At 42.7% G+C, this 24,498-nt stretch overlaps 1 protein-coding gene across 3 annotated transcripts in view; it reads right to left on the bottom strand.

Moving 5' to 3' along the window:
* LOC140303953 (calcium-dependent secretion activator 1-like) overlaps window positions 1–24,498 on the bottom strand; it is a 654,602-nt gene that overhangs the window by 508,906 nt on the left and 121,198 nt on the right. For all 3 annotated transcript variants that reach the window (XR_011915222.1, XM_072382948.1, XM_072382947.1), the window contains exon 9: window positions 15,620–15,686. Coding sequence is in view for 2 of the 3 variants with exons in the window: in XM_072382948.1 (XP_072239049.1) it covers window positions 15,620–15,686 (67 nt within the window). In the remaining variant the exon portion in view is untranslated. The remainder of the gene's footprint in view (window positions 1–15,619; window positions 15,687–24,498) is intronic.

Here is a 24,498-nt window from a genome sequence, read left to right as displayed (position 1 = left end):
TATGATTCAGTGAAATATATCCCTGCTCCGTGCAGACTTCCTCCCTTTAGGCTTGATCCTTCCAACTGACTTCTTTCTTTTGAGCGGCCTCACTATTTGTGACCCCCTCACACGTTCACCAGCCGGCCGCTTTCTTGGTCTTCGTGACAGAACCATAATACCCGATCCTTCTTGTCCTCCCGTCTCTGCAGGACCAGAGATCCTTCTCATGGTTCTGCCTATGACATCTGAGGCAATGTTTGTAGCTGCTGTTTTCAGATGAGGCTTAGCTATAGCAAAACCTTTTTTAACTAGGGGGGCTACGAAGCTAAATAATTTTGAAAATATAGAGCCTATTCCGCGACCGTACATTACAGGTGCTCCATAAAAACCAGGCAGGGTACCTCCGACCTGGTTTTGGTAATAGTTTACGAAGCGATGAGGGTCATCACTCATGTTCATCTGAACCATGATTGATAGCTTGATAGTGACTAATGAGCCTGGGATCAACCCGTTTATATATATATATATATATATTTACTTCTGATCAGAGCTTATCGGGAGAGATAGAATCACCATTCCCTCTTACTCTCTCTGTGATATCAGAGTGAATGACCATCATTTCATTACGCGTTGTGATATCACGGGTCGGAAGTGTAGTCTCACAACGGTTTCCCATAAATAAAATTTGTGTTTTGATATGTTTTAATCTCTATGTGGATGTTTACAATATGCCTCTTTGCTACAGGTAGATAGTTGACCGGGTTAAAAGTATGCGTAATTATATCGCCAAACTTACCCTCTACTCTAACTGTTCGCAAGAGCGGGGCATAAGTATCGCCGACTATCTGAGGAGCAACCACATCGCTGTAACAGTAAAGCTGGTAGAAACCTGCTTTTAAATCCATTGGGTAAGGGGCACTCCTTTTATCAAATACGATCCATTTGCCAGGCTCCACACCTAGCATGTAACTCAGTGGTGGATAAAAACGCAGGTGGTACTGGGCACCTGCCTGATACATGAGTCTATTTTCCACCGTGTTCACAACTAAATAAATATCAGAACCTATTTTGCTAAGGTGACCCTCAATCTCAGCTTTGAGCTGATTCAAATTCTTGAAATGTCCGCATCCTATATTCTGGCGGTAGAACTTTTCCAGCCCCGCTTTCCTCCATTAAAAAAAAGCCTGGTCCCTGGGGGCATTATGCCATGTGTACGGAAAAGAAATCTCCGTCAAGGCAACCTGCCACGAACCTTCCAAATCGATATGCTGGGCTAAATCCACACGGAAACTGGAACTGGTATTATTCTTAAAGACGTTGAGACTAGAGTTGGAGGGCAGGGTGATATAAAACCCCTCATCCTCTACCGTTCGGTTCATGGCGTAATGTAGCGTAATGGCTAGGAGTAGCGATGGCTCCTTTATACCTCGTGAAGGTCACTGGCTCTGACCCAGCTGTTGAATTTCTCAGGCCAGTTTTTCCAACGGACAAAAACCTGTTTTACACCCCTGATGCTGCGTCGTTTTAATATCTTCTCCACTTGATACATCTTGTCTTTATTCAGTTTAACTTTTTGACGCTCCTCCGCGTAAAAGGAACCTTCAATAGCTTCTCCATCAAAATCTTTAAGTTTGTACACAGGGAGAGATCGTGCAAGCTGCTCGGTGACTGTAAACACTTCATCTGTAAAACTTTGTTCATATTTTTTGTCAAACACGCCTCGCAGTTTAGATATTCTTACAAGATCTCCTTTTTTAAATTTTATCCTTGAGTCCTTGCAGCGTCGATCGCGTGCAGAGCCGTACAGGTTCTGAAAAACTTTAAAGGTGTTTTCTAGAGTCACCTCTACAGGCTTCATTTTGATGCTCGTGTGGTAACTGTGGTTGTAACTTTCCACGAGATCCTGCAGGACGTCGAGGTATCAACGTGTGTTATTAGCAGTAAAATATCTCCACATCCTGGTTTTTAACGTGCGGTTAAACCTCTCAATCACAGATGCCTTTACCTCGCTCGGCGTAGCAAAATGCACAACTCCATGGTTCTCTAATAATGCCTTAAATTTTTTGTTAAAAAATTCTTTCCCCGCATCAGTTTGAAGTTTTTCAGGGGTCTCGCTTTGTCTAAAAACAGATTCAAAAGCCTTTACCACCTCTGCGGCTGTGTTTCTCTTCATAGTGTGAACGTAAGCCTTTTTTGAAAACACGTCAATGACGGTTAATAGATAATTATACCCGTCATTGTACTCAGCCAAGGCCTGCGTGTCGCAGAGATCTGCTTGGAATTGTTTTAAAGGGCTGGTGACAAAAACTCTGTTTCTCGGAAAATGTATTCTTGCAGGTTTATGTAGCGTATATGCATCTTGCTCTGATAAGAAGTTTTGCACTTTTTCGCACGCGACTTTCTTACTCGTCTGTACAGCTTTACTCAACATCTCTACTCCCCCAAAACTACCTGGGTGGATAGGATCGTAGAAAACCTTTTTCATTAATCTCGTTTCAGCCATCTCACCTTATACAAACTCCGGCTTGTAATGACAGAAAACACAAAATGCAAGTATATTTCAACCTTTTATTTTTTCTCTAATGTGTGATAATACACACACACATTCACATGATCACGAAAAGCAGGAATGCTAGTAATATAGGATTTAAGAAAAGTTAAATGTTATAACAACATCACACGATTACAATATTAGTCTAAACACATCCAGCTGATGGAAAGAAGGAATGTTACACCCTTCTTTTAACCCTCCCAGAACTTTGTCATGGTTTGAAGCTGCTGCAATTTCTTTACATCTTCTCCAATCAACTGCTCGTACATATCGTGTATAGAAGTGTTGATTTGTTTCACCAGAGTTAGTTCGTACAAGTAAGCTTCTGCCACAGCCCTGACTCTGGCATCATCTTCACAAATGTTACGTGCAGTTAGAAGATGTTGAATGGAAGCAATGAATCGTTGATTATAAAGTCTCCGCATCAGAGTGTAGTAATGGTCATGAAAAAAGTAATCCTTGAGCACATCCTTGCACTGATGTTGGCGTAAACTAGGGTGATCGACACTACACCCGTAGCATGATTCAATCATAAATTTGTTGATGGTCCCATTCAAGAGGTGTATCACCGCAGTTTTCACAACTTTGATAAAACCTGAGGGGACCCATCCATCAAATTTCTCCTCGCCCTCTCCTCCCCCATCCTGAGTGTCAGCAGGGGGTCCCTGGCCTGGTGGAAGCTGAGAGTCCTCCATTTCATTAGATTTAGCTTCCTCCGTTGTTACGGCCACGTTGGATCCTATCGGGTAGAGCGTTAAGCAGCGCCCATCAGGCGCCGAATTTGAGAACTTGATCTCGAGAGAAGCGGAGGAGTTGGAGGAGAAGAAAGACTGGTGAAGGAGGGTGATACGGCTCCAGGTAGTATCTGTCGCTGTCTGGTGATCCAAACTGCGATGATGTGGATGTTGCAGAAGGGCTCCCTGTATGCATCAATAGCGATGGAGAAGCATTCTCCAGATCGCTATCAGTGATCTCCTCGCACAATGTCTTCTGGACGCTAGTTCTCATCCTGTTCCTCGTGTTGATTGGTGTATGACCTGTGCTGGAGTGTGTCCTTATAAACCTGAAGGGGGTGTGGTTATTGAGGTTAAGGAGGAGGGTGCTCAGTGGAGGGAGGTCTACACAGCCAGGGTTTTCTTGACTGCTAGAATCTCACCCCAGTTCTGGCAACTGCGGAACAGCGTGGAAACTCGATCCGCTATATCATTCATCTTCTCCACCCAGGCTGCATGAGGTATTGCTAACAGCGTCCTAAACACACCACAGTCAGAGTTATAGCACTCAAGAACAAAAAGACCCCCGTCTTCATTCTCATTAGATTTCCGGTGGCTTGCACGGAAGAACCAACGGCCTGTAACGCCTGTTTTCGATTGCCACACAGCAGTGAAAACCATCCTTGTTTTGGCCAGCTCAACATCATCCAGAGGACTCTTCAGTCTCGGACTCTCCAGTCTCGGATGTTTGGCTGCAGACGCTACTGGGATTTCTTCGGGTTCTTCTTTCACTGTTAACACCTCCTCAGCCAAGCCCTTACCTCCTTCTATATGACGCAGTATCGCTAGTTTCAACACTCCCCAGTCATTGGAAGTTAGCATACCCACAGTGGTCAGAGGTCCCGGCTTCTCACCTTTCTCTTCAAGCTGATACAGACAGAGGTTACCTGTTTCATACATGAACACATAGCCCCATCTTCCCCGCAGTCCATAAGGCTCCAGTGACCATTCTTCCTGTAGAGACACGGGCGGCGGTTGCTGTGTTCGGCACAGAAACACCATCCTTTTCTTTGGAGCATTTGGTATCAAGGGCTGATCTTCATATATCGTTACCGGAGTCTCACAAATGAGAGACCGCAAAGCACACGTCCTCTCCGGTGCCTGCGTAGATTTCTCCTCTACACTCACTCTGCTTCTTGTCCTGGGCATCTTGAATCAGCTATCTTTCACCCCAAAGTCGTTCTCTACACACTGACTGTCTCAGGGTTTTTATCCTTTACTCGAAACCCCTCCCCTGTCCACCCATTGGCCCTCAAACCTGGGGTCGAACAATACCCCCCTCACATCTAATTATTTTCTCATCTTTACCTTACAGGGACCGGTCTTTGAAGCTGTTAAAATGTTGACCGCTTCTACAACTTAACCTTTTCGATTAACCCTAACCCTTTCTCTTATTTAAACATTCAACTAATATATTTCACACAACCTCCTGACCTTAGCTGTAATCATTCTTAACCCTAGCCATAAACTCCCCCTTCCTTAGATGTCAAAGGCCTCCTGAACAGATGGCTGATCTATGTCAAACAAAGGTCACACGTCAAAATAGCTTGATCGATTGATAAGAGGTCAAAAGTCATAAGCCCAGATGTCAGCAAACGGATGTCAAACAAAGGTCACCTATCATATTAATTTGATTGATCGATAAGAGGTCAAGGGTCACCTGTCCAAAAGAGTTTGATCGAAGGGAGCCTTTATTACTCTCTAGCCACAACTCCAGAGAGAAACATGCCGATTATACCCAATTCCACCACATGTCCAGGTCCTCACCATCCTTGGACTTTTGGCACAGTCTCAGAAGACACACTCTCTTCTGAGAGCCTGATGCGCTAAGGCATCCAAAAGCAGCTAGTCAGTCGCTGGTCACAGTTCCCATTGACCTTGTTATAAACAGAGTCAAATTAACCTTCAATTAGTGTATCATTTCTGTTTATATTTATGTTTATGCATTTAGCAGACGCTTGTATCCAAGGCGACTTACAAATTAATTTAAGTCAAACAGAATAATGTCAGCATAATTATGGAGTATAATGTATATATTTATTTATGATATCTTCAAAGTAATTAAATATACAATCTATTAGTCAAGCAAACTTGACTCGGATAATAGCGGACTATTTTATGTGACTCCTACCACAGGTCTGGATCGCTCGTAAATTCTGTTTGTTCCTGAAAGACTAAAAAAAACTCAAAATACAAAAAAATGGGGAATGCGCAAGTTCTCTTAAATCCCTTGTGTGCAGGATTTAAAAACATTAGTTTGTACAAGTGGTTCTTGCATGAGACCCATAACTCTTTGCAGAACAGCTTCAATCTGGGTGTTGACGGGTTTACGACATTTGAAGAAAACCAAACTCAGCATTTCTCCACAAACACCTCATACCATTTGTCAAGCAAAGTAGTGGTGGGCCAATGATTTGGGCTTATGACTTTAAGTACCTGGGTACCTTGAAGTCATTGAGTTCATCATGAACTCCTCTGTTATCAAACTATTCTTGAGTCAAATGTGAGGTTGTCTGTCCAATAGCTAAAGCTTAGTTTAAATTGGGTCATGCAACAGGACAGTGATCCCAATCTCAGCAGCAAATCTACTACTAAATGTTTGGAGAGAAAAAAAGAATCAAGGTCCAAGTCCAGACCTCAACCTGATTGAATTGCTTTGATAAGACCTTAATAGAGCTGTGCTTAAAAAAAATGCTGCTAACCACAATAAACTGAAGCAACAATGTAAAGAGTGGGCCTAAATTCCTCCACAACGATGCGAGAGAATGATAATGTCAAACAGAAAACAATTACTTCAAGTTATTACTGTTCTACAAGATGCTGAATTGTGGGGTGAACTTAGTTCTAACACAATGCTTCTTCATTTCAGCTTAGTCTTTGTTAATAAACAATGCCATGGTGTAAGAATGCTGCTGCTCGAGTCCTGACTAGAACCAGGAAATACGACTATAATACTATACTATAAACTATTCATCATTTACACCAGTGACCTATGTATTATTTACATAGACTCAAATTAATCTTATTTGCTGATGATGCAAACATATTTGGTTCAGGTGAAGATTTACAGCAACATTTGGACAATATCACTTAAGAATTCATCAAAATGAAATAATGGTTTGACAAGAATAAGCTATCACTAAATATGAGAAAGACAAAAATGATGATATTTGGTAATAGAAGAATAAATCATTAAGTACAAGTACAGATAGAAGGGGTTGGAATAGAAAGAGTACATGAAATAAAATTTCTGGGGTTGATGATAAATGACAAAATTTGTTGGAAGTCTCACATTAAACACATCTCCACTAAAATATCCAGAAGCATTTCTGTTATGACCAAAACAAGGCACTTTTTAGATAACAAATTACTCGCCATTCTGTTCTGTTCACTGGTATTACCTTACTTAAATTACTACACAGAGTTGTATGGCAATACATATAAAAACTCATCAGAATAATTTTTAATACCAGTTATCTTGAACACACCAATCCATTATTCAAAAACTCTAAAATAATAAAATTGAATGACATGGTAGAATTCTAAACAGCACAATTTTTGTACAAAGGAACAATTTATTATCAAGTAACTTTCAGAAAATGTGTCATGAAAGAGAGGGAAGGTATGATTTAAGAGAACAATTCAATTTTAAGATACATAGATGTTGAACTACGATTAAAAAAAATACTGCATAACAAACACTGTAGTAAGACTATAGAACGGGTCTGTATGGATCTGAAACAATGTTAAAGAAACCAGTTTAAAAACAAATATAGACATGATTTTTGAAAGATACAATGTAGAGGAGACATGAGGTTGTCACAGCCACAGCTGTGACACCTGGTTCATAACTCACCTGTGTTCCATCTTCCCTTGATTGCCCCATTAGTTTAAATATCTGTTCTTCTCTGCCTTTCTTTGCTCGTGTGTTAATGTATTAGTTATGCCTGTTTGGTTCACAACCTGGCTCCTGACCCATAGTGTTTTGTGGATTATTTTCAGTTTTTGGAGTACCTTGGTTTTTTGTTCCGATCCTGCTGGCCGACTTCCCTGCTCACCAGGCCAGGTTTTCCTCTGTGTGAGATTTTCTGTTAGCCAATAAACTTTTGTTTGAACTAAGAGTTCTTGTTCTCCTGACTCTGTGACCGCACCGGGGCCCGCACTTCATTAGGGTGTGACAGAGGTGTGTGTATGTATCTTCTAGATTAAAATCAATCAAGAGTCCTCACATATTGTTTATTTAATTGTTTATTTACTTTTTTATTTATATTGTTAGCACAGTAAATATGTTTAGTTAGTTGTGTTTGTGATGGGGATACAGAGGAAAGTAAACTAATAAATTAATCACGAAGTGGAGAAGGGGTAGGGTTTAATAAACTGATGCTTCTTTCTACTACTCTCTATTTTTTGGTCATTTTTCCTTTTCCATTTCCTATCGTCCAGGTTCTCGCAACATTAAACCGGACGCATTATCCCTGCAGTTTTCCTCTAAGAGGAATCCAGTGAACTTCCTGCCATCTACCTGCCAAGTGGAAGGTAACCAAGCAGGTAGATACCCAGATCCGTCAAAGATTCACCACCGATCCTGATCCGGGTTGCGGTCTTCCCAATTGTCGTTATGTTCCAGTGACCACTCGTTCAACTGTCATCCAGTGGGCCCACTCTTCCAAGTTTGCCTGTCTCCTGGCATCCAATGGACTATTCTCATGCTACTTCGCTACTACGCTACTTCTGGTGACCCTCACTGGAATTCGACACCAGGCACTATGTCACTGCCTGCCAAATCTGTGCCAGGAACAAAAGCATCAACTGACCGTCGTCTGGTCTTCTGCAGCCCCTTGAGGTATCATGGATATGAATACATCGATCAAATATTTAGACAGACAGATCATGGTGTTGCACCATTGGTTGCTTTTGGGTGCTTTTCTTCTCATGAGTCTAGGTTGGGATGGGAAGGCTATGGATCCTCCTCCCAGTGAGGAGTCTTGGTTCCAACTCTCCAGCTGTCACCCTTGTTGCTCATCAGCCTCATCGCTGATTAGCTCTTAAGGACCAGCTTGTGCACCCAGTCTCCATGTGAGTGTTTGCTCTTAAAGCGTTCGTTTCTTTGTTGGTTGAGAAGAGAAGACGTCATAGTCGTAGCTTAGCATACGTCAGACTTTGGGAAACGCAAGCTGCTAGCCATAAAACTAGCATTAGTGAAAAATTACCTTTTGTGGTATGGACAGACCATAAGAATCTCTATTACCTGCAGTCTGCCAAAAGATTAAACTCTTGGCAGGCAATTTAATTTCTCCATTACTTACTGTCCAGGTTCTAGAAACATCAAGCCTGATTCTGTTTCACAACAGTTCTTTCCTAGGAATTAAATTACAGAAGCGAGAACATCCTACCTACTATCTGCAAAATTGGAAACAAAACCTAGGAGATTGAGGACACTATCCATTGTGGCTAACAAGATGATCGTGGCAATGGCCATCCTTTGCATGCTCGTCGATGCTCTATTAGGTCCATGCACTATTAGGTCCATGCAGCTAGGTTTACTGGCCATGCTGGAGAAAGCAGGACCATCCTTTCCCTGAAACATTACCTCTGACGGCCTTCATTGGAAAAGGATGAAAGAGAATATGTAGCAGCCTGTACAGTGTGTTCCCATAGTAAAAGTAATTCTCAACAACCCTCTGGCCCTCTGCAACCCGTACCAATCCCAAGTAGACCTTTGTCACATATAGCTTTAGATTTTGTTAATGGTTTACCTCCTTCACAGGAGAAGACAATAATTTCCAAGGATTAATTTCCATAATAACCAGATTCTCTAGATCCACACATTTCCTCGCTTTGGAGAAGCTCCCTACTGCTACAGAACCTGCCAACCTTCAAGTCTATTCAGGTTACGAGGTATCTATGTCAAAATAGTCTCTGGCAGAGGACCATAGTTCACTTGTCGAACGAAAGACTTTTTGCACAGTTTTAGGGGCCAAGGTGTGCCGGAGCTCTGAATTCCGTGCTCAAGCTAATGGACAGGTAGAAAGCCCCAACCAGGAATTGGAGTAAGCACCTCCATTGTGTAGTGTCTAACAATCCCTCCTCCCGGAGCTCTCAACTACCCTGGATAGAATATGCACGGACGACCCGAGTCCTTCAGTATTCACCTGGTCAAAAGGTTTGGCTTTCCTCCAGAGACATTCTTCTGAAGTTTGTTTATAAAAAGTCACACCCTCAATGTCCCGCAAATCAAACCTTGTGCATCCAGTCCACACCTGATTGTTTGTCAAGAAGTGGCTAACTCACCTTTGTACCAATCTCCTTTGAACGAGCCAGATAGATAGATAGATTGATAGATTTTTGTATATATATATATATATACTTACTTAACGTCTTATTGACAGTCAAACATTATTTTGATCCATATCATGACCAAATAGATCATGGTATACTGTCTAAATGAATAAGGTGACAGTTCCCCCCTGAGCTGTCACCTTATCGTGGTGGGGGAGTTTGCGTGCCCCAATGAGTCTGGGAGCTATGTTGCCCGGGGCTTCAAGCCCCTGGTAGGGTCACCCAAGGCAAACAGATCCTAGATGAGGGACCAGACAAAGAACAGCTCAAAAGACTCCCTATGATGAACAAAAAATTTGGACCTCGTGATCCCTTGCCTGGATATGGGACACAGAGGATATGGGCAGCGGGTGCCTGGTGGCCGGGCCTGTGCCCATGGGGCTCGGTCGGGCATAGCCCGATATGATGACGTGGGTCTCCCTTCCGACGGGCTCACCACCCGTGGGAGGGGCCAAGGGGGTCGGGTGCTATGTGAGCTGGGTAGCAGCCGAAGGCGGAGGCCTTGGCGGTCTGATCCTCGGCTACTGAAGCTAGCTCTTGGGACGTGGAATGTCACCTCTCTGTTGGGGAAGGAGCTGGTGCGCGAGGCTGAGTGGTTCCGGCTAGATATAGTCGGACTCACCTCGACGCACTGCTTGGGCTCTGGAACCAGTCCTCTTGAGAGGGGTTGGACTCTCTTCCACTCTGGAGTTGCCCGTGGTGAGAGGCGCAGAGCAGATGTGGGCATACTTATTGCCCCCCGGCTGTGTGCCAGTACATTGGGGTTTACCCCAGTGAACGAGAGGGTAGCCTCCCTCCGCCTTCGGGTGGGGGGACGAGTCCTGACTGTTGTTTGTGCCTATGCGCCAAACAGCAGTTCAGAGTACCCACCCTTTTTGGAGTCTCTGGGGGAGGCACTGGAGAGTGCTCCTACCGGAGACTCCCTCGTTCTGCTGGGGGACTTCAATGCTCACGTGGGCAATGACAGAGAGACCTGGAGGGGTGTGATTGGGAGGAACGGCCCCCCCGATCTGAATCAGAGTGGTGTTATGTTGTTGGACTTCTGTGCCAGTCATGGGCTGTCCATAACGAACACCATGTTCAGGCATAAGGGTGTCCATATGTGCACTTGGCACCAGGACACCCTTGGCCGCAGTTCGATGATCGACTTTGTGGTTGTATCATCGGACTTGCGGCCATATGTCCTGGACACTCGGGTGAAGAGAGGGGCGGAGCTGTCAACTGATCACCACCTGGTGGTGAGTTGGCTCCGCTGGTGGGGGAGGATGCCGATCAGACCTGGCAGGCCCAAACGTATTGTGAGGGTCTGCTGGGAGCGTTTGTCAGAATCCCCCGTCAGAAGGAGCTTTAACTCCCACCTCCGGCAGAGCTTCAACCATATCCCGGGGGAGGTGGGGGACATTGAGTCTGAATGGGCCATGTTCCGTGACTCCATTGCCGAGGCAGCTGATCGGAGTTGTGGCCGTAAGGTGGTCGGTGCCTGTCGTGGCGGCAACCCTCGAACCTGCTGGTGGACACCAGTGGTGAGGGAAGCCGTCAAGCTGAAGAAGGAGTCCTATCGGGCCTTTTTGGCCAGTGGGACCCTGGAAGCAGCTGATAGGTACCGACAGGCCAGACGGGCCGCGGCTTCGGCGGTTGCTGAGGCAAAAACTCGGGCCTGGGAGGAGTTCGGTGAGACCATGGAGAACGATTTCCGGACGGCCTCGAAGAGATTCTGGTCCACCATCCGGCGTCTCAGGGGGGGGAAGCGGCTCACAGTCAATACTGTTTACAGTGGGGACGGGGCTTTGCTGACCTCAACTAGGGATGTTGTGAGTCGGTGGGGGGAGTACTTCGAGGAACTCCTCAATCCAACCAACACGTGCTCGGAGGAGGCAGAGTCGGAGAGCTCAGAGACGGGGCCTCCCATTTCTGGGGCTGAGGTTGCCGAGGTGGTCAAAAAGCTCCTCGGTGGCAAGGCCCCGGGGGTGGATGAGGTCCGTCCTGAGTTTCTCAAGGCTCTGGATGTTGTAGGGCTGTCTTGGCTGACACGCCTCTGCAGCATCGCGTGGACATCGGGGACAGTGCCTCTGGACTGGCAGATTGGGGTGGTGGTCCCCCCCAGAGGGTGTATTCTAACTATAGGGGTATCACACTCCTCAGACTCCCTGGTAAGGTCTATTCGGGGGTACTGGAAAGGAGGATCCGTCGGATAATCGAGCCTCGGATTCAGGAGATGCAGTGTGGCTTTCGTCCTGGCCGTGGAACAGTGGACCAGCTCTATACCCTCGGCAGGATCCTGGAGGGTGCATGGGAGTTTGCCCAACCAGTCTACATGTGTTTTGTGGACTTGGAGAAAGCGTTTGACCGTGTCCCTCGTGGAGTCCTGTAGGGGGTGCTCCAGGAATATGGAGTGCCGGACCCCTTGATAGGGGCCGTTCGGTCTCTGTATGACCGGTGCCAGAGTTTGGTCCGCATTGCCGGCAGTAAGTCGGATACGTTTCCAGTGAGAGTTGGACTCCGTCAGGGCTGCCCTTTGTCACCGATTCTGTTCCTAACTTTTATGGACAGAATTTCTAGGCGGAGCCAGGGCGTTGAGGGTGTCCGATTTGGCGACCTCAGAATCGGGTCTCTGCTTTTTGCAGATGATGTGGTTCTGTTAGCGTCGTCAGGCCGTGACCTTCAGCTCTCACTGGAGCGATTCGCAGCCGAGTGTGAAGCGGCTGGGATGAGAATCAGCACCTCCAAATCCGAGACTATGGTTCTCAGCCGGAAAAGGGTGGAATGCTCTCTCCGGGTCGGGAATGAGATCCTTCCCCAAGTGGAGGAGTTCAAGTATCTCGGGGTTTTGTTCACGAGTGAGGGACGAATGGAGCGGGAGATTGACGGGCGGATCGGTGCGGCGTCTGCAGTGTTGCGGGCTCTGCACCGACCCGTCGTTGTGAAGAGGGAGCTGAGCCAGAAGGCGAAGCTCTCTACTTACTGGTCAATCTACGTTCCCATCCTCACCTATGGTCACGAGTTGTGGGTAGTGACCGAAAGAACAAGATCGCGAATACAAGCGGCCGAAATGGGTTTCCTCCGCAGGGTGTCTGGTCTCTCCCTTAGAGATAGGGTGAGAAGCTCAGTCATCCGGGAGGGGCTCGGAGTAGAACCGCTGCTCCTCCGCATTGAGAGGAGTCAGATGAGGTGGCTCGGGCATCTGGTTAGGATGCCCCCTGGGCGCCTCCCTGGGGAGGTGTTCCGGGCACGTCCCACTGGGAGGAGACCCCGGGAGAGACCCAGGACACGTTGGAGAGACTATGTCTCTCGGCTGGCCTGGGAACGCCTCGGGGTCCCCCCGGAAGAGCTGGAGGAAGTGGCTGGGGACAGAGACGTCTGGGTTTCTCTGCTCAAGCTGCTGCCCCCGCGACCCGACCCCCGGATAAGCGGCAGATGATGGATGGATGAATAAGATTGATTGTAGTCTGTTTTGTTTTTACAGGTGTAGCAGCTGGTTGTCTGGTTTTTCTTTCTATTTTTGTTATGTTTCTTCTTCTTTACTCTTCCTCTTTCCCTGTCCCCCGGTCGGGTTCAGCACTATTATATGTTAAATATTGTAACAAAAATGAATAAATAAGCAGTTGATGGGCATCAAGGGGAGCTTTGCATTCATAAAGCTTCCCTTGGCAAAGCAAATCTGTTTGGCATAAATGGTATTCAGATTACAATTATGCTGCCATAATGCTGGACAGGACAAGGGGGAAAAAAATAAATAAATAAGATGTACAAAATTAGAAATATGGTGATGTTAATTTTGTTGTGGTAGTTGGCACAATACATAGGCACTCTTCAGTTTGATAGATGGATGTTGATTTAAAGTCAAGTATAAAAATTAAATTAATTTAATTCATTTCAACATTCAGGCAAGAATCAGGTCACTCTGTATCAGTGCTATGATGTCAATATTCTATGATGTCAGGATTCTTAGTATCACTGACCAGTTAAAAAAAATATAGAAAAAACAGTAAACAATAATAATAATCATAACAATAAAAGGAATCAGTCATTTGGAGATGCATCTCTTATACTTGCTGGTATGTAACGTGTGTAACTGTGCAACAAACTCCTCTTTGACAAAAATGGACTGAATAAAGTAATTCCACTCATATGAGATATGATATGGCTTTCACCCCAAATCCTTCATCACTTTACAGCCATTATGGAGCATGATTGCATGGACGAGTGGCTCTTATAATGCACAAATGGCAGATGCCAATGGATCATTGTAGTCAACAAATCAAATAAAACTGTGTTGGGACAAAACCAGCTATTAATAAAATGCATGCAGTCTTGAGTACAAAAAAAAAAGCACAGCAATGCAGCATCTCTAAAACAGCAGCAACTAGTACAACCACAAACACCAGAAACAGAGAGTACCTCCACTCCTCATGACAAATATAATGCACATTCAAAGACAGACATAGAAACAAACACACACACATGAATGTGCAGTCTGTTGACCAGTATTTGTCACTTGCTATTTATTTAGCTGGGAGCAAGTGAGATTTCAAGTTGGCGGGACTCAGGCTTTTCTAGCTGCAAGTGTAAGACCAGCTAGTGTTCACTCCACTTTGTCAATCCCTTGTCAACTTGTAGCTCTGAGACATGTCCTCTCTAACACGTAAGAGACAGGCCCACCCACTTCCCTCCTGCTTGCCGCCCACCTCCCAATTCATTGCTATCAGGAAATGGCTGCAAACAGCCCATCCCTTAACACACCCCCCCACCCCACCCCGCTTAGCCTCTCCATCATTCATCTGACAGCCTCGGTTGTCTTTCTTTTATGCTGCACATACAACATGTGGTTGGTGAAAACATTGCACCCATATAGCTGCTTACACTTGTATGCTGCTTACACTTCTTTGTTGAGTGGGAAAATATACTGAGCTCATGCTAATTTTTTTCTATTTTTCAGTATAAAAATATGATGTGCAAGAATAAAAAAAATAACACGTTATTTACCTTGTCCAGACCATTCACAAACACTCTGATTTTTCTTAATGAATTGTGCACTCTTTTGTTGCTCTACAAACAAGAGGTAAAGGGTAGCTTAAAACATGGACAGAAATGTTTGGAAAAGAAAAATAGTTCCTTGTTTTTAAAGCATCCAACTCTATGACTCTCTGCACTTGGCTGAACGACATTATACAACAAAAAATTGAATATGTTTTTGATCTCCTTGCCATGGTAAATACACCTTTATTGCAAATTCTTATTCTTTGACCACTGACAAAATTTAAGATTTGGGATGCAAAAAAGTGGAAAATAAAAAAGTTTATAATTTGCAATAGTTTTTTTAAGGTCCAATATTTGCTTTGATAGGGAGTCAAAATAATAAAATATACATTTTAATCCAGGTTTTCGACAAAAGCTAATCTACAAATAATGCCAAGAACACACTTATGGTATAATGTAAATATGAGTACAAGTGATGGTGTCTTTGATTAATAAGTCAGTAACCACAAATATTCAGTTTATATAGCTTAAATAAAAATGATCAAAATATTCTGAAATATTTTTTTTAGTCAATCGGCAATTTGACAAATTCATGTTTCATCTCTGCAAAATGTGTATTTTGTAGGCAGAAGATGAGACTTTACAGTTTATTGTCAGTTATTTGATTATATGTTTAATACGATAAAACCATTTGCAGATTAACAATGACTAAACTTATTTAGGTCATTTGTCATGAAAATCGTCAGTTACCAGGCCTGTATATGTGCTTTTAGATATTATGAGGTGATCTAGAGCTATTTTAACAAAAGTAGTAACAGTTTATGTGGTTACAAGTTCAACAGAAATGCCTTTTTTTCATGTGGGAAACTGAAGACTTAGGGGGGCTGCTGCTCTTGAAACAATTGAAACATTACATTAAGAGATTTCTTTGTGTGTGTTTAGTATTATAATGTGTCTCATGTATGAAAAACAATTAAATCAATAATACTGTACATACCTGGACCAACACAAAGAATCTCTTCTTCCATCTTTTCCACACATTTTTGCCAATGGCCCAAAGGTACCTGAGCAGAGAGACAGTAAGAAATGTAAAAAGACTTTTACAAATATTTCTTTGTTGCACTTTTATTCTTTGGATTCTTATGGACTCAGCCATATCAGTTGGATGCAGTGACTTCACTGACCTCTTTTGGTAAAATGCTATTACTGCAATGAGACACACATCACAATTGGAAAAACTCAGATTAATATACACATTGTTAATCTTTTAGTTGACATAGTTAACATCATAACTGTCACAGCTCCATTTAGGTGTGTTTGTTAACCACATGTTTTACTTGCACACACCACCAGAGTCCTCAAACTGAGACGTCTAACTGGATTGCAGGTTTATTTTTTTTACCATTACCTCGAAAAAAAAATTAAATAAAACTGCCTGCATGACGAATTCAATAATTCACAGAATTCATAAAATTCTATGAATTTAACCAGCCTTCTATTTGAGGCTGGTTAAAAGCCTCAAATATAAATCATTCCACAATTTCATGTGCATAAATTATAAAAATTATACAATATGTCAAAGGATGGGTTATCATGTTGCTTAAATGTCCTGGTTCAAATACAAACCAGAACAATAAAGGTTCATAATAGAGCCAGGCTGAACTTTTGGATAAATATGAACATGTATAACATTCTGATCTGTTTCTCAAATTTTTAAGTACACACTATACACTATGGTAATATATGTCACGTTTTCAGCTGATACATTGTTGGTGCAAAAGTACTATTTCCCGCCTGTCAAACTGTGCTATCTTCAGCATTTTCCCAAGATGTAACTAAAGAAATTAGCATATTGAAAACAATTCAGGAATAAATCAAGATGATGGCACCCAGTGATTAACTACAAAGTAAGTGCCAAAGGCAGCTGTAACCCAGTGAAGAAAGACAAGGAACCACCACAGAAAGATTAGCCCCTCCACAGCATGTACCACAGACAGGCTGAGAAGGTAACCGATATCTCAAAGCCCTATCTATCAGTGGTTGGAAAAGGCTGGTCTGAAAGACAGAATGGAGGTACTAATGGCAGCTTAAGAACAGGCTCTGAGCACAAGAGCAAGAGAAGGTCCTGTCTACTACACCAGGAACAGGCTGTGCAAAGAAGCTTCAAAGACAGTCCATCACACAGTAGTGGGGTGTAGACAGGTTCGGAACACATAAAATGTCATAACCTGGTGGCTGGAATAGTGTAAAAGACTATCTGTGCAGATGATGGGTTGGAAGTCCAAAGTGGGAGATACCTTCAAAGGTGGTGAAGAGGACTCTCATATGCAAACTGATAAACTGGTGATGGCTAACTAACTAGACATTGTGGTGGTCAACAGTAGCCTCAGTTTATCTTAGCCAGTCTAAGTCTGCCATTCCCCCTGGCCCCTCCACAAACTGTTTTCCTTTCATTTTTCTAAATAAATCAGCATCCACAAGGTGGCATGTGAAGGTCCTGCCTGTTTTCTGGACAAAGAATGTGACAGAGTCTGTGCACACCTTACAGAGCCTTACAGCAGCCTCTTCTAAGTTCCCAAAAGAGAGCATGTGTAGGCAATGAGAAGAGACAATTCCTCACAGTGACAGAAGAGCAGAGCTTTGATAAATGAATTGTGTGTGCTTCACTGTGCATAACATACTGTGACATTACTCGGGTTGGCTTTTCTGCCTCAGTTAACAACACTGCAGACTGTCACAGAGGGCTTATGCAATCACTGTATATAACGATGCACAGTGCACCTTTACTTCATCCTTCTTTACAAAATTTAATCCTAAATATATTTCAAATGAATCTTGCTAATGTTGTTTGGTGATTTAATTTATCTGCACAATATAACAGGATGGAATTACGGAATCAAACAACTGCAGCTACAGTGCACTCAAATTAAATAACACATCATTTTCACTGACATGAACAGATTTTTTGTTACACCGACCTGCTCACTTTTGGTTTGTTATAGTTTTTAAAAAAGTTAATGCTTATTCTGCAAGTTTTTCCACAGGGATTTTGGTAATATTACAACAACATTAGGATGTGCACAGTTAAAGGACTGCAGTATTTGCTCAAGCAAACTACTGTTTTTATTGTTTCTAGTTTTTAAGCACAGTCTTGGTAAAACTACACAAGCATCTCCACACTGTCAACATCTGTGTGACGATAGTTGTTTAAGGCCCACAGGTCGGCAGGAGGTTGTTTTTTTGTTTTGTTTTTTTAATTATAATGCTTTCCAAAAGAAACCCATTGTAAAAGTTAGCTGAAGTAAAAGATATCTTTCCAGCAAAAGTTGAACAGAGAAAGAATTAAAAGAACGGTGCCTCCCTAGTGGCAGGCAGCGTGTTGCAGTAGCTCTGGACATAGTGTCTTTGTTTGCATCTGCTCAAGATTTTCTACTGAGCTTTTTTCCGTGAAAATGTTTGTCAGCTTATTTATACATTTTTTTATTATCTATCTATAACAATAGCATATCTTTAATAATAATTCAGCTGCAAAACTTTGTTAATAAAGTTTTATTCAATTGAGATTGATTGAGAAAGAAGTGTGTGCCTTTCCTTTGTAAGCTGAATTTGTCTTACCTATGTTTTGATATATCATAAGGGCCGTATATAACTATAAATGTATTGCACAATGGCACTTTTCTCTATGGAGGTTTTTCTGCTCGAGTCACTCAAACATTATCACCTAATATTTCCTGACCACATAAAATATTATTCTTAAAGCCTAATGACATAAAGTCAAATAGGCTTGATTTAAATCCTGCACAAAGTTAATAAGACATGGACATTTATGACATCAATAAATGTAATATTTTGCTGCACTGGAACATCTCTGTGTTGTAACAAATGGCAGCCACAAGAGGGGAGCAAAACATTCTCTTTTAGAAAGGTGCATCTCAGAAAACTCTACCAGGATTGGGGTATGTGTTCACTACAGTGATAGCAGTAACACCTAATTGTAGAATACTCTAGTATAAGTTAAGGTCCTGCTTTTAAAATTACTTCCTGTTAAAAGGGAGTCTTTCCTTTCCACAGTCGCCACAGGCACACTTAGGACAGGAGAATGGACTGAAGACAAGTTTCGGTGCAATCTATTGGTTTCCTCAGCTAGGATATTAATTTTTGAATTGGCTCTATATGGATTAATTGAATTATGATTACAATGAATTGAATTCCAATTGGCTTGAATTGGACTATATTACTTAAGTGCCTTGAGATGACAATTGTTGTAATCTGGCACTATATAAATAAAATTGGATTGAATTGAATTGAATTGACAGGAAAGACTCAGCTTTAACTGTGGTAAAGGGCTTGTTGATAGATTATACAGCTTTGACACAACGGCAGTTTACGTTTTAGGTGGCCAGAGGAGCTCATCTCATGCCTCTCACACTCTAACTCCAAATCTAAAGATTTTTAAAAAACTTTCTCGAACAAATACATCTCACGTCCAAAATATCTGCCTGATCTGGACTAATGTGACATCAAAACGTAGGTATTTTAGTTCTCTTTCACCCAATGTGACTCTCATTGAGCTCAGCCTCACAGATGTCTCACAAATCACCTCTGAGCGCAGAGAGGGAACATTCTATCCCTTTATTAAACGGCAGAGCCATGAAATCAGTGTGAAAACTCATTTTAAAACTGCCATTAAAAAGGAGCCACACACAGGAGCAGAATAAAAATGACACCTCTGGCTTCCCCCATCCCTTCTGGCGCTCATGGTGAAAGGATTATTCGGATACGACTTCTACTTGTCAAACAGCGACTGTTTGTTCCAGACTTGTGCCTCAAAATGAAAACCCTGTGATATTAAGGGGACAAAGTGAGGTGAAGATTTGACAGTTGACAGTTGGCAGTCACAGCTGTTGCCCATAGCAACTAATGATGACACACCCAAGAAGGCTGCCCTGTTCTATCACAGCTGATGAAGCCAGAGCCAAGATGGCTGATGAAGGCAGAGCCAAGATGGCTGATGAGGGCAGAGCCAACATGGCTGGCCTGTTGTAACAGCATTATACCAGCCATTTTTATCTGTGCTCCTACTACGATATAACATGATAGCCTCTGTCTCTCAGCGGGCAGCAGCAGGGCAGGAGCAGGGCAGCCAACATGGTTAAACTGTTATAACAGGTTCATGCCAGCTGCTCAAGAGACAAATGCGTGCGATAGGGCGCACTGACTCATATGTTTTCCATTATTCTCAACACATCAGCTGTGATAACGGGTTCATGCCAGCTGTTCACGAGACAAATGCACGCGATAGCGCGCACTGACTCATATGTTTTCCATTATTCTCAACAGAGCCCCTCACTGTGAGGCAAGAGCCAACATGGCTGCCCTCTTCTAATAGTAATAATAATAATAACATGGCTGGCCTATTGTAACAGCTTTATTCCAGCCTGTGTTATCTGTGCAAAAATACAAAATAACATGACATGTCTCTTAGATATCACATCATACATTTCCATTATAAACAGGCCCTCCTTCTCTCCTTTACACTGATGGTTAGGGCTTTGTGTTCAAACTGCCATAAAACCTGTATTCTACACACGACCTCGTTATAAATTACATAACTGTCTTCAGCAGACCTTTCTCTCATTAAAAAGTTCTTTTTTTTTTACTGTGACTTATGAATCCATTCAAAAAGCTGTTTGTTCTCAAGGGGCACAGCCTGTCCTCCTCTGTGTCTCTCTGGCTCAGGCCTTCCTTCTGTGGCAGGTTTCACCATAACAAGCCAGAATCTCATATTTCACACTGGATTTGAAATATCTAATGCTTGACTGGCAACTAGCAGCTCTCTCAGCACAGCACTGCCTCTCTGTCTCGATGGGCAGCGGCTTGGCACCCATCAAAATTTCTTCAGAAATTTTATAGTCTTGTCTATGTCCTCCGAGACTTGATATATTGAAACATTTGGCTGAAAGAATTCCTTCAACCATGTATATGATCAGAAAGATACTTTCACTCAAAATAGATGACTCCATACACTATGTGGCATGCCCAGTTTGTAACAAAGTATATACACTTGAGGAGGCAACAATTATTGTAAACGATGGATGAGACTTGAGAGAAAAATCTGCAAGATGTAGTAATGTTGGAAAATAAAAAAAATTGTCCAAAACATACAAAAACGTGTCATCATAAGGAATATGGCACTTTTGAAAACAGTCATTGGAAAAAAAGAAATTTATATTCTAAACGTAGCTTTTACTACAGAAATGTTACAAAGAGTTTGCAGCACATAGGCCAGGTTTTAATGAAGCCTGTGAGAAGTGGAGAGAACAAGAAATGTGTGACAATGTTTATGCTGACATGTATGATGGAAAGGTTTGGAAAGACTTTCAGCCTTATGATGGCAAGCCATTCCTTTCTGAAGCACATAATCTGGGTCTCATGCTTAATGTTGACTGGTTTCAGCCCTATGACAAGGTTAAAGATTCTGTAGTTGTTAAGTACCAAGCTGTAATGAATCTGTCTCGTGAGGAGAGATTTAAGCAAGAGGATATTATCATTGCAGGAATCATTTCTGGCCCGCGTGAGCCTAAAGGGCATATTAAACCCTACTTGGGACCTCTTGTCAGTGACGTTTATGACATGTGGAAGGGGGTTTACTTGCTAGAATCTTCTGCTTTAGGAAAGCAATAATACAGAGCTGCTCTACTGTGTTTGTCAAGTGATATTCCAGCATCTCGCAAGACCAGAGGGTTTCTAGGCCACATGGCAAAAATGGGATATTCTAAATGTAAAAGAATTTCCAAGAACCATTGATAAGAAGGTTTACTGCTCAGGTTTTCAATGTGATCAGTGGCTCCTTTGTATACCCTTAAAGGTCTTCTCTATGAAGCAAATTATAATATCTGGCAGTGTTTTGTCTCTGCTGCAAGGATACTTTATTTTCGGATTATATCATCAAGTCAGCTGGATGATGCACACAGATGTCTCAAACTTTTCTGTAATATTTTTGAGCAAAAATATGGAGTGATACACCTAAAATCATGTCTCATAGACTATGGCCCGGTTCATTCATTTTGGTGATTTTCTTTTGAAAGGGCCAATGGGATTTTAGGTGACTACCATACAAAAAACGACATGTAGAACTCATTATGATGTGTTAGTGGTTGCTAGATTGGCAGGTATTTCAGAAACATAAATGTGTACCAAGACAGCTTCAAGAACATTTTCAGTTCTCCAAAAAGAAAGCATGCAGCTACATACTAAATATGGACCAGTTAAATAGACTTAAAATTCTGTCAGACAGTGTTGATATTCAGCATGACTTCACATTAGATGATACATTGGAGACTCTGCTTCCACCTTTACACCGAAGCCATATTTCTTATGAAGAAAGTGATGCACTCCTTCTAATGTCTCCTTCTAAGACTTTACAGAAAATGACTACGTACACAACGCCATCAGGTTCGACAGATCCAAACTAGGAGGGAAATTACTATCAACAGGAGAGTACAGAGCAAAAGTCATGTGTACTTGCAAGTTGACTTAGAAATGACGAGAAAACTGGAGAACCTGTCATTAATTTGGAAACTAAATCCTTACCAGCGTTGATTTCCAGAATGCTTCAGGTCATAGTCTTTTTGAAAAAGGATGGTGAGACAGTTAAAGCTGAGCATACTGTGGCTGAGGTTAAATGGTTCAAACCACACGGTGATAGATATTATTACAGTTAAAGTGATTCATGTTCTGTTTGGGAAGTAGGTTTTGAACTATTTTCCAATGCAAAATACCTCCCACTGAAAAGAATCATTGTATCTATACCAAGACTAAAGGGAGGTTTTCAAGAAGTAGGGAGGAAACTGTAAGCATTGTTGTTCCAGTGTCATAACTGAAATGCATTTAGGGACATGGATATGTTTAGCATAAAACATTACTGATTGATGAAACATTACTGAAATCACCCCCCCCCCCCTTTTTATGATTTTAGAATAAGATTTGTTGTTTCTCTGAAAAATAACCATATCCATAACCAGCCATATTTTCAATATTCTAATAACTAAAGCTTATGATTTGGAAGTTGACTGGCTAGTTATTTTCTTATCTTTATTCAGCATCTCTGACAAATTTCAGCAATTTCAAAATCAGAATGGGTCTTTGCCACTATTGCCCAGTGGTAGTGGTAAGTAAGTTTGTCTCGGGGTGAGCAAACACAATAAAAGAGACAGGACAGAAAGAGGTATTGGTGTGGTGGGGGTGCTGGTATCGTTAGAGGTGAGCAGCTTCAAAGAGGCCCTTCTCCTGTAGTGCTGGGGGAGTGGATGGACTCGTTTGCTGGGACTGGTGGGGGATGTTGGGTCCAGAATCTTTCAAACCTCGACTACAAACTTGTTCAGTTTGTAGTACATAAAAATATACTAATGATATCAAATCAATTTTGTTGCTAATCTTTGACATATCCAAGACTCTCGTTACCACCAAAGCCCAATATGTATGATATTTATCTTATAGAAAATGTTTGTTTATGTTTATGTATTTAGCAGACGCTTTTATCCAAAGCGACTTACAAATGAAGATATAACAAGCTATATAAAAAGCTAACAATAAACTACAAAGAAGGAACCCACTAGTCCGACTCTGTCAGAGGTGACAGAGTAAAGATAGGGTGCAGGCATAGAAGGAAGTGCAGAAAGATAAAGTGCAAAGATAGAGGGGGTAGGTAAGTACAAGGTAAGTGCTAGGGTAGGAGATGCTCTCTGGAGAGCTGGGTTTTCAAGAGTTTCTTGAAGATAGACAGGGACGCCCCTATTCTGGTAGTGCTCGGTAGGTCATTCCACCATCGTGGGATGACACATGAAAAGAGTTTGGATTGTCTTAGCCGTGGTGTAGGCACTGCTAGACGACAATCCTAGGATGACCGGAGGGACCGAGTTGTGACATAAGCCTTTGCAAGAGCATTCAAGTAGATGGGAGCCGTTCCATTAAGCACTTTGTAGGCTAACATCAGTGACTTGAATTTGATGTGGGCGGCTAAGGGTAGCCAGTGGAGTTCAATGAACAGAGGGGTGACGTGTGTTCTTTTAGGCTGATCGAAGACCAGACGCGCCACCGCATTCTCGACCATCTGCAGAGGTTTCATAGTACAGGCTGGGAGACCAGTTAGGAGAGCATTGCAGTAGTCAAGGCGGGAGATGACCATGGCCTGCACCAGGAGTTGGGTGGCATGTTGGGTTAGGTATGGTCTGATCTTTCTTATGTTTAGTAATGCAAAGCGGCATGGACGAGCAACCGAGGTAACGTGATCTTTGAAGGTTAGTTGGTCATCAATCATGACACCCAAGTTTCTAGCAACCTTCGATGGAGCAAGAGATAGGGATTCAGTTTGGATGCAGATGCTGTGGTGTATGGGTGGTTTGGCTGTGAAGACAAGCAGTTCAGTTTTTGGGAGGTTAAGTTGGAGGTGATGGGCTTTCATCCATGTTGATATGTCAGAGAGTCAGTCTGAGATTTGTGCTGAAACCGTGTGGTCGTCAGGTGGGAATAACAGATAGAGCTGGGTATCATCAGCATAACATTGGTATGAGAAGTCATGTGATCGGATGATCTGTCCCAGTGAGTTGGTGTATATGGCAAAGAGAAGAGGTCCCAGTATTGAGCCTTGGGGGACCCCTGTGGCGAGGTGGTGCGCTGCAGAAGTGTGACCAAGCCAGGATACTTTGAAAGACCGACCAGTGAGGTATGATGAACCAGGAGTGTGCTCTCCCTGTGATGCCCATGCTAGAGAGTATGGACAAAAGGATACTGTGGATGACAGTGTCAAATGCAGCTGATAAGTTGAGCAGGATAAGTACAGAGAACTTAGCTGTCGCTCTGGCTTCTTTTAAGGCT

Source organism: Leuresthes tenuis, unplaced genomic scaffold (genome assembly GCF_036924035.1).
Source record: "Leuresthes tenuis unplaced genomic scaffold, fLeuTen1.0.hap1 SCAF_3, whole genome shotgun sequence".
Lineage (NCBI taxonomy): Eukaryota > Metazoa > Chordata > Actinopteri > Atheriniformes > Atherinopsidae > Leuresthes > Leuresthes tenuis.
Note: the sequence above shows the minus strand (reverse complement) of the source record. Positions and strands in the feature narration are given on the sequence as shown.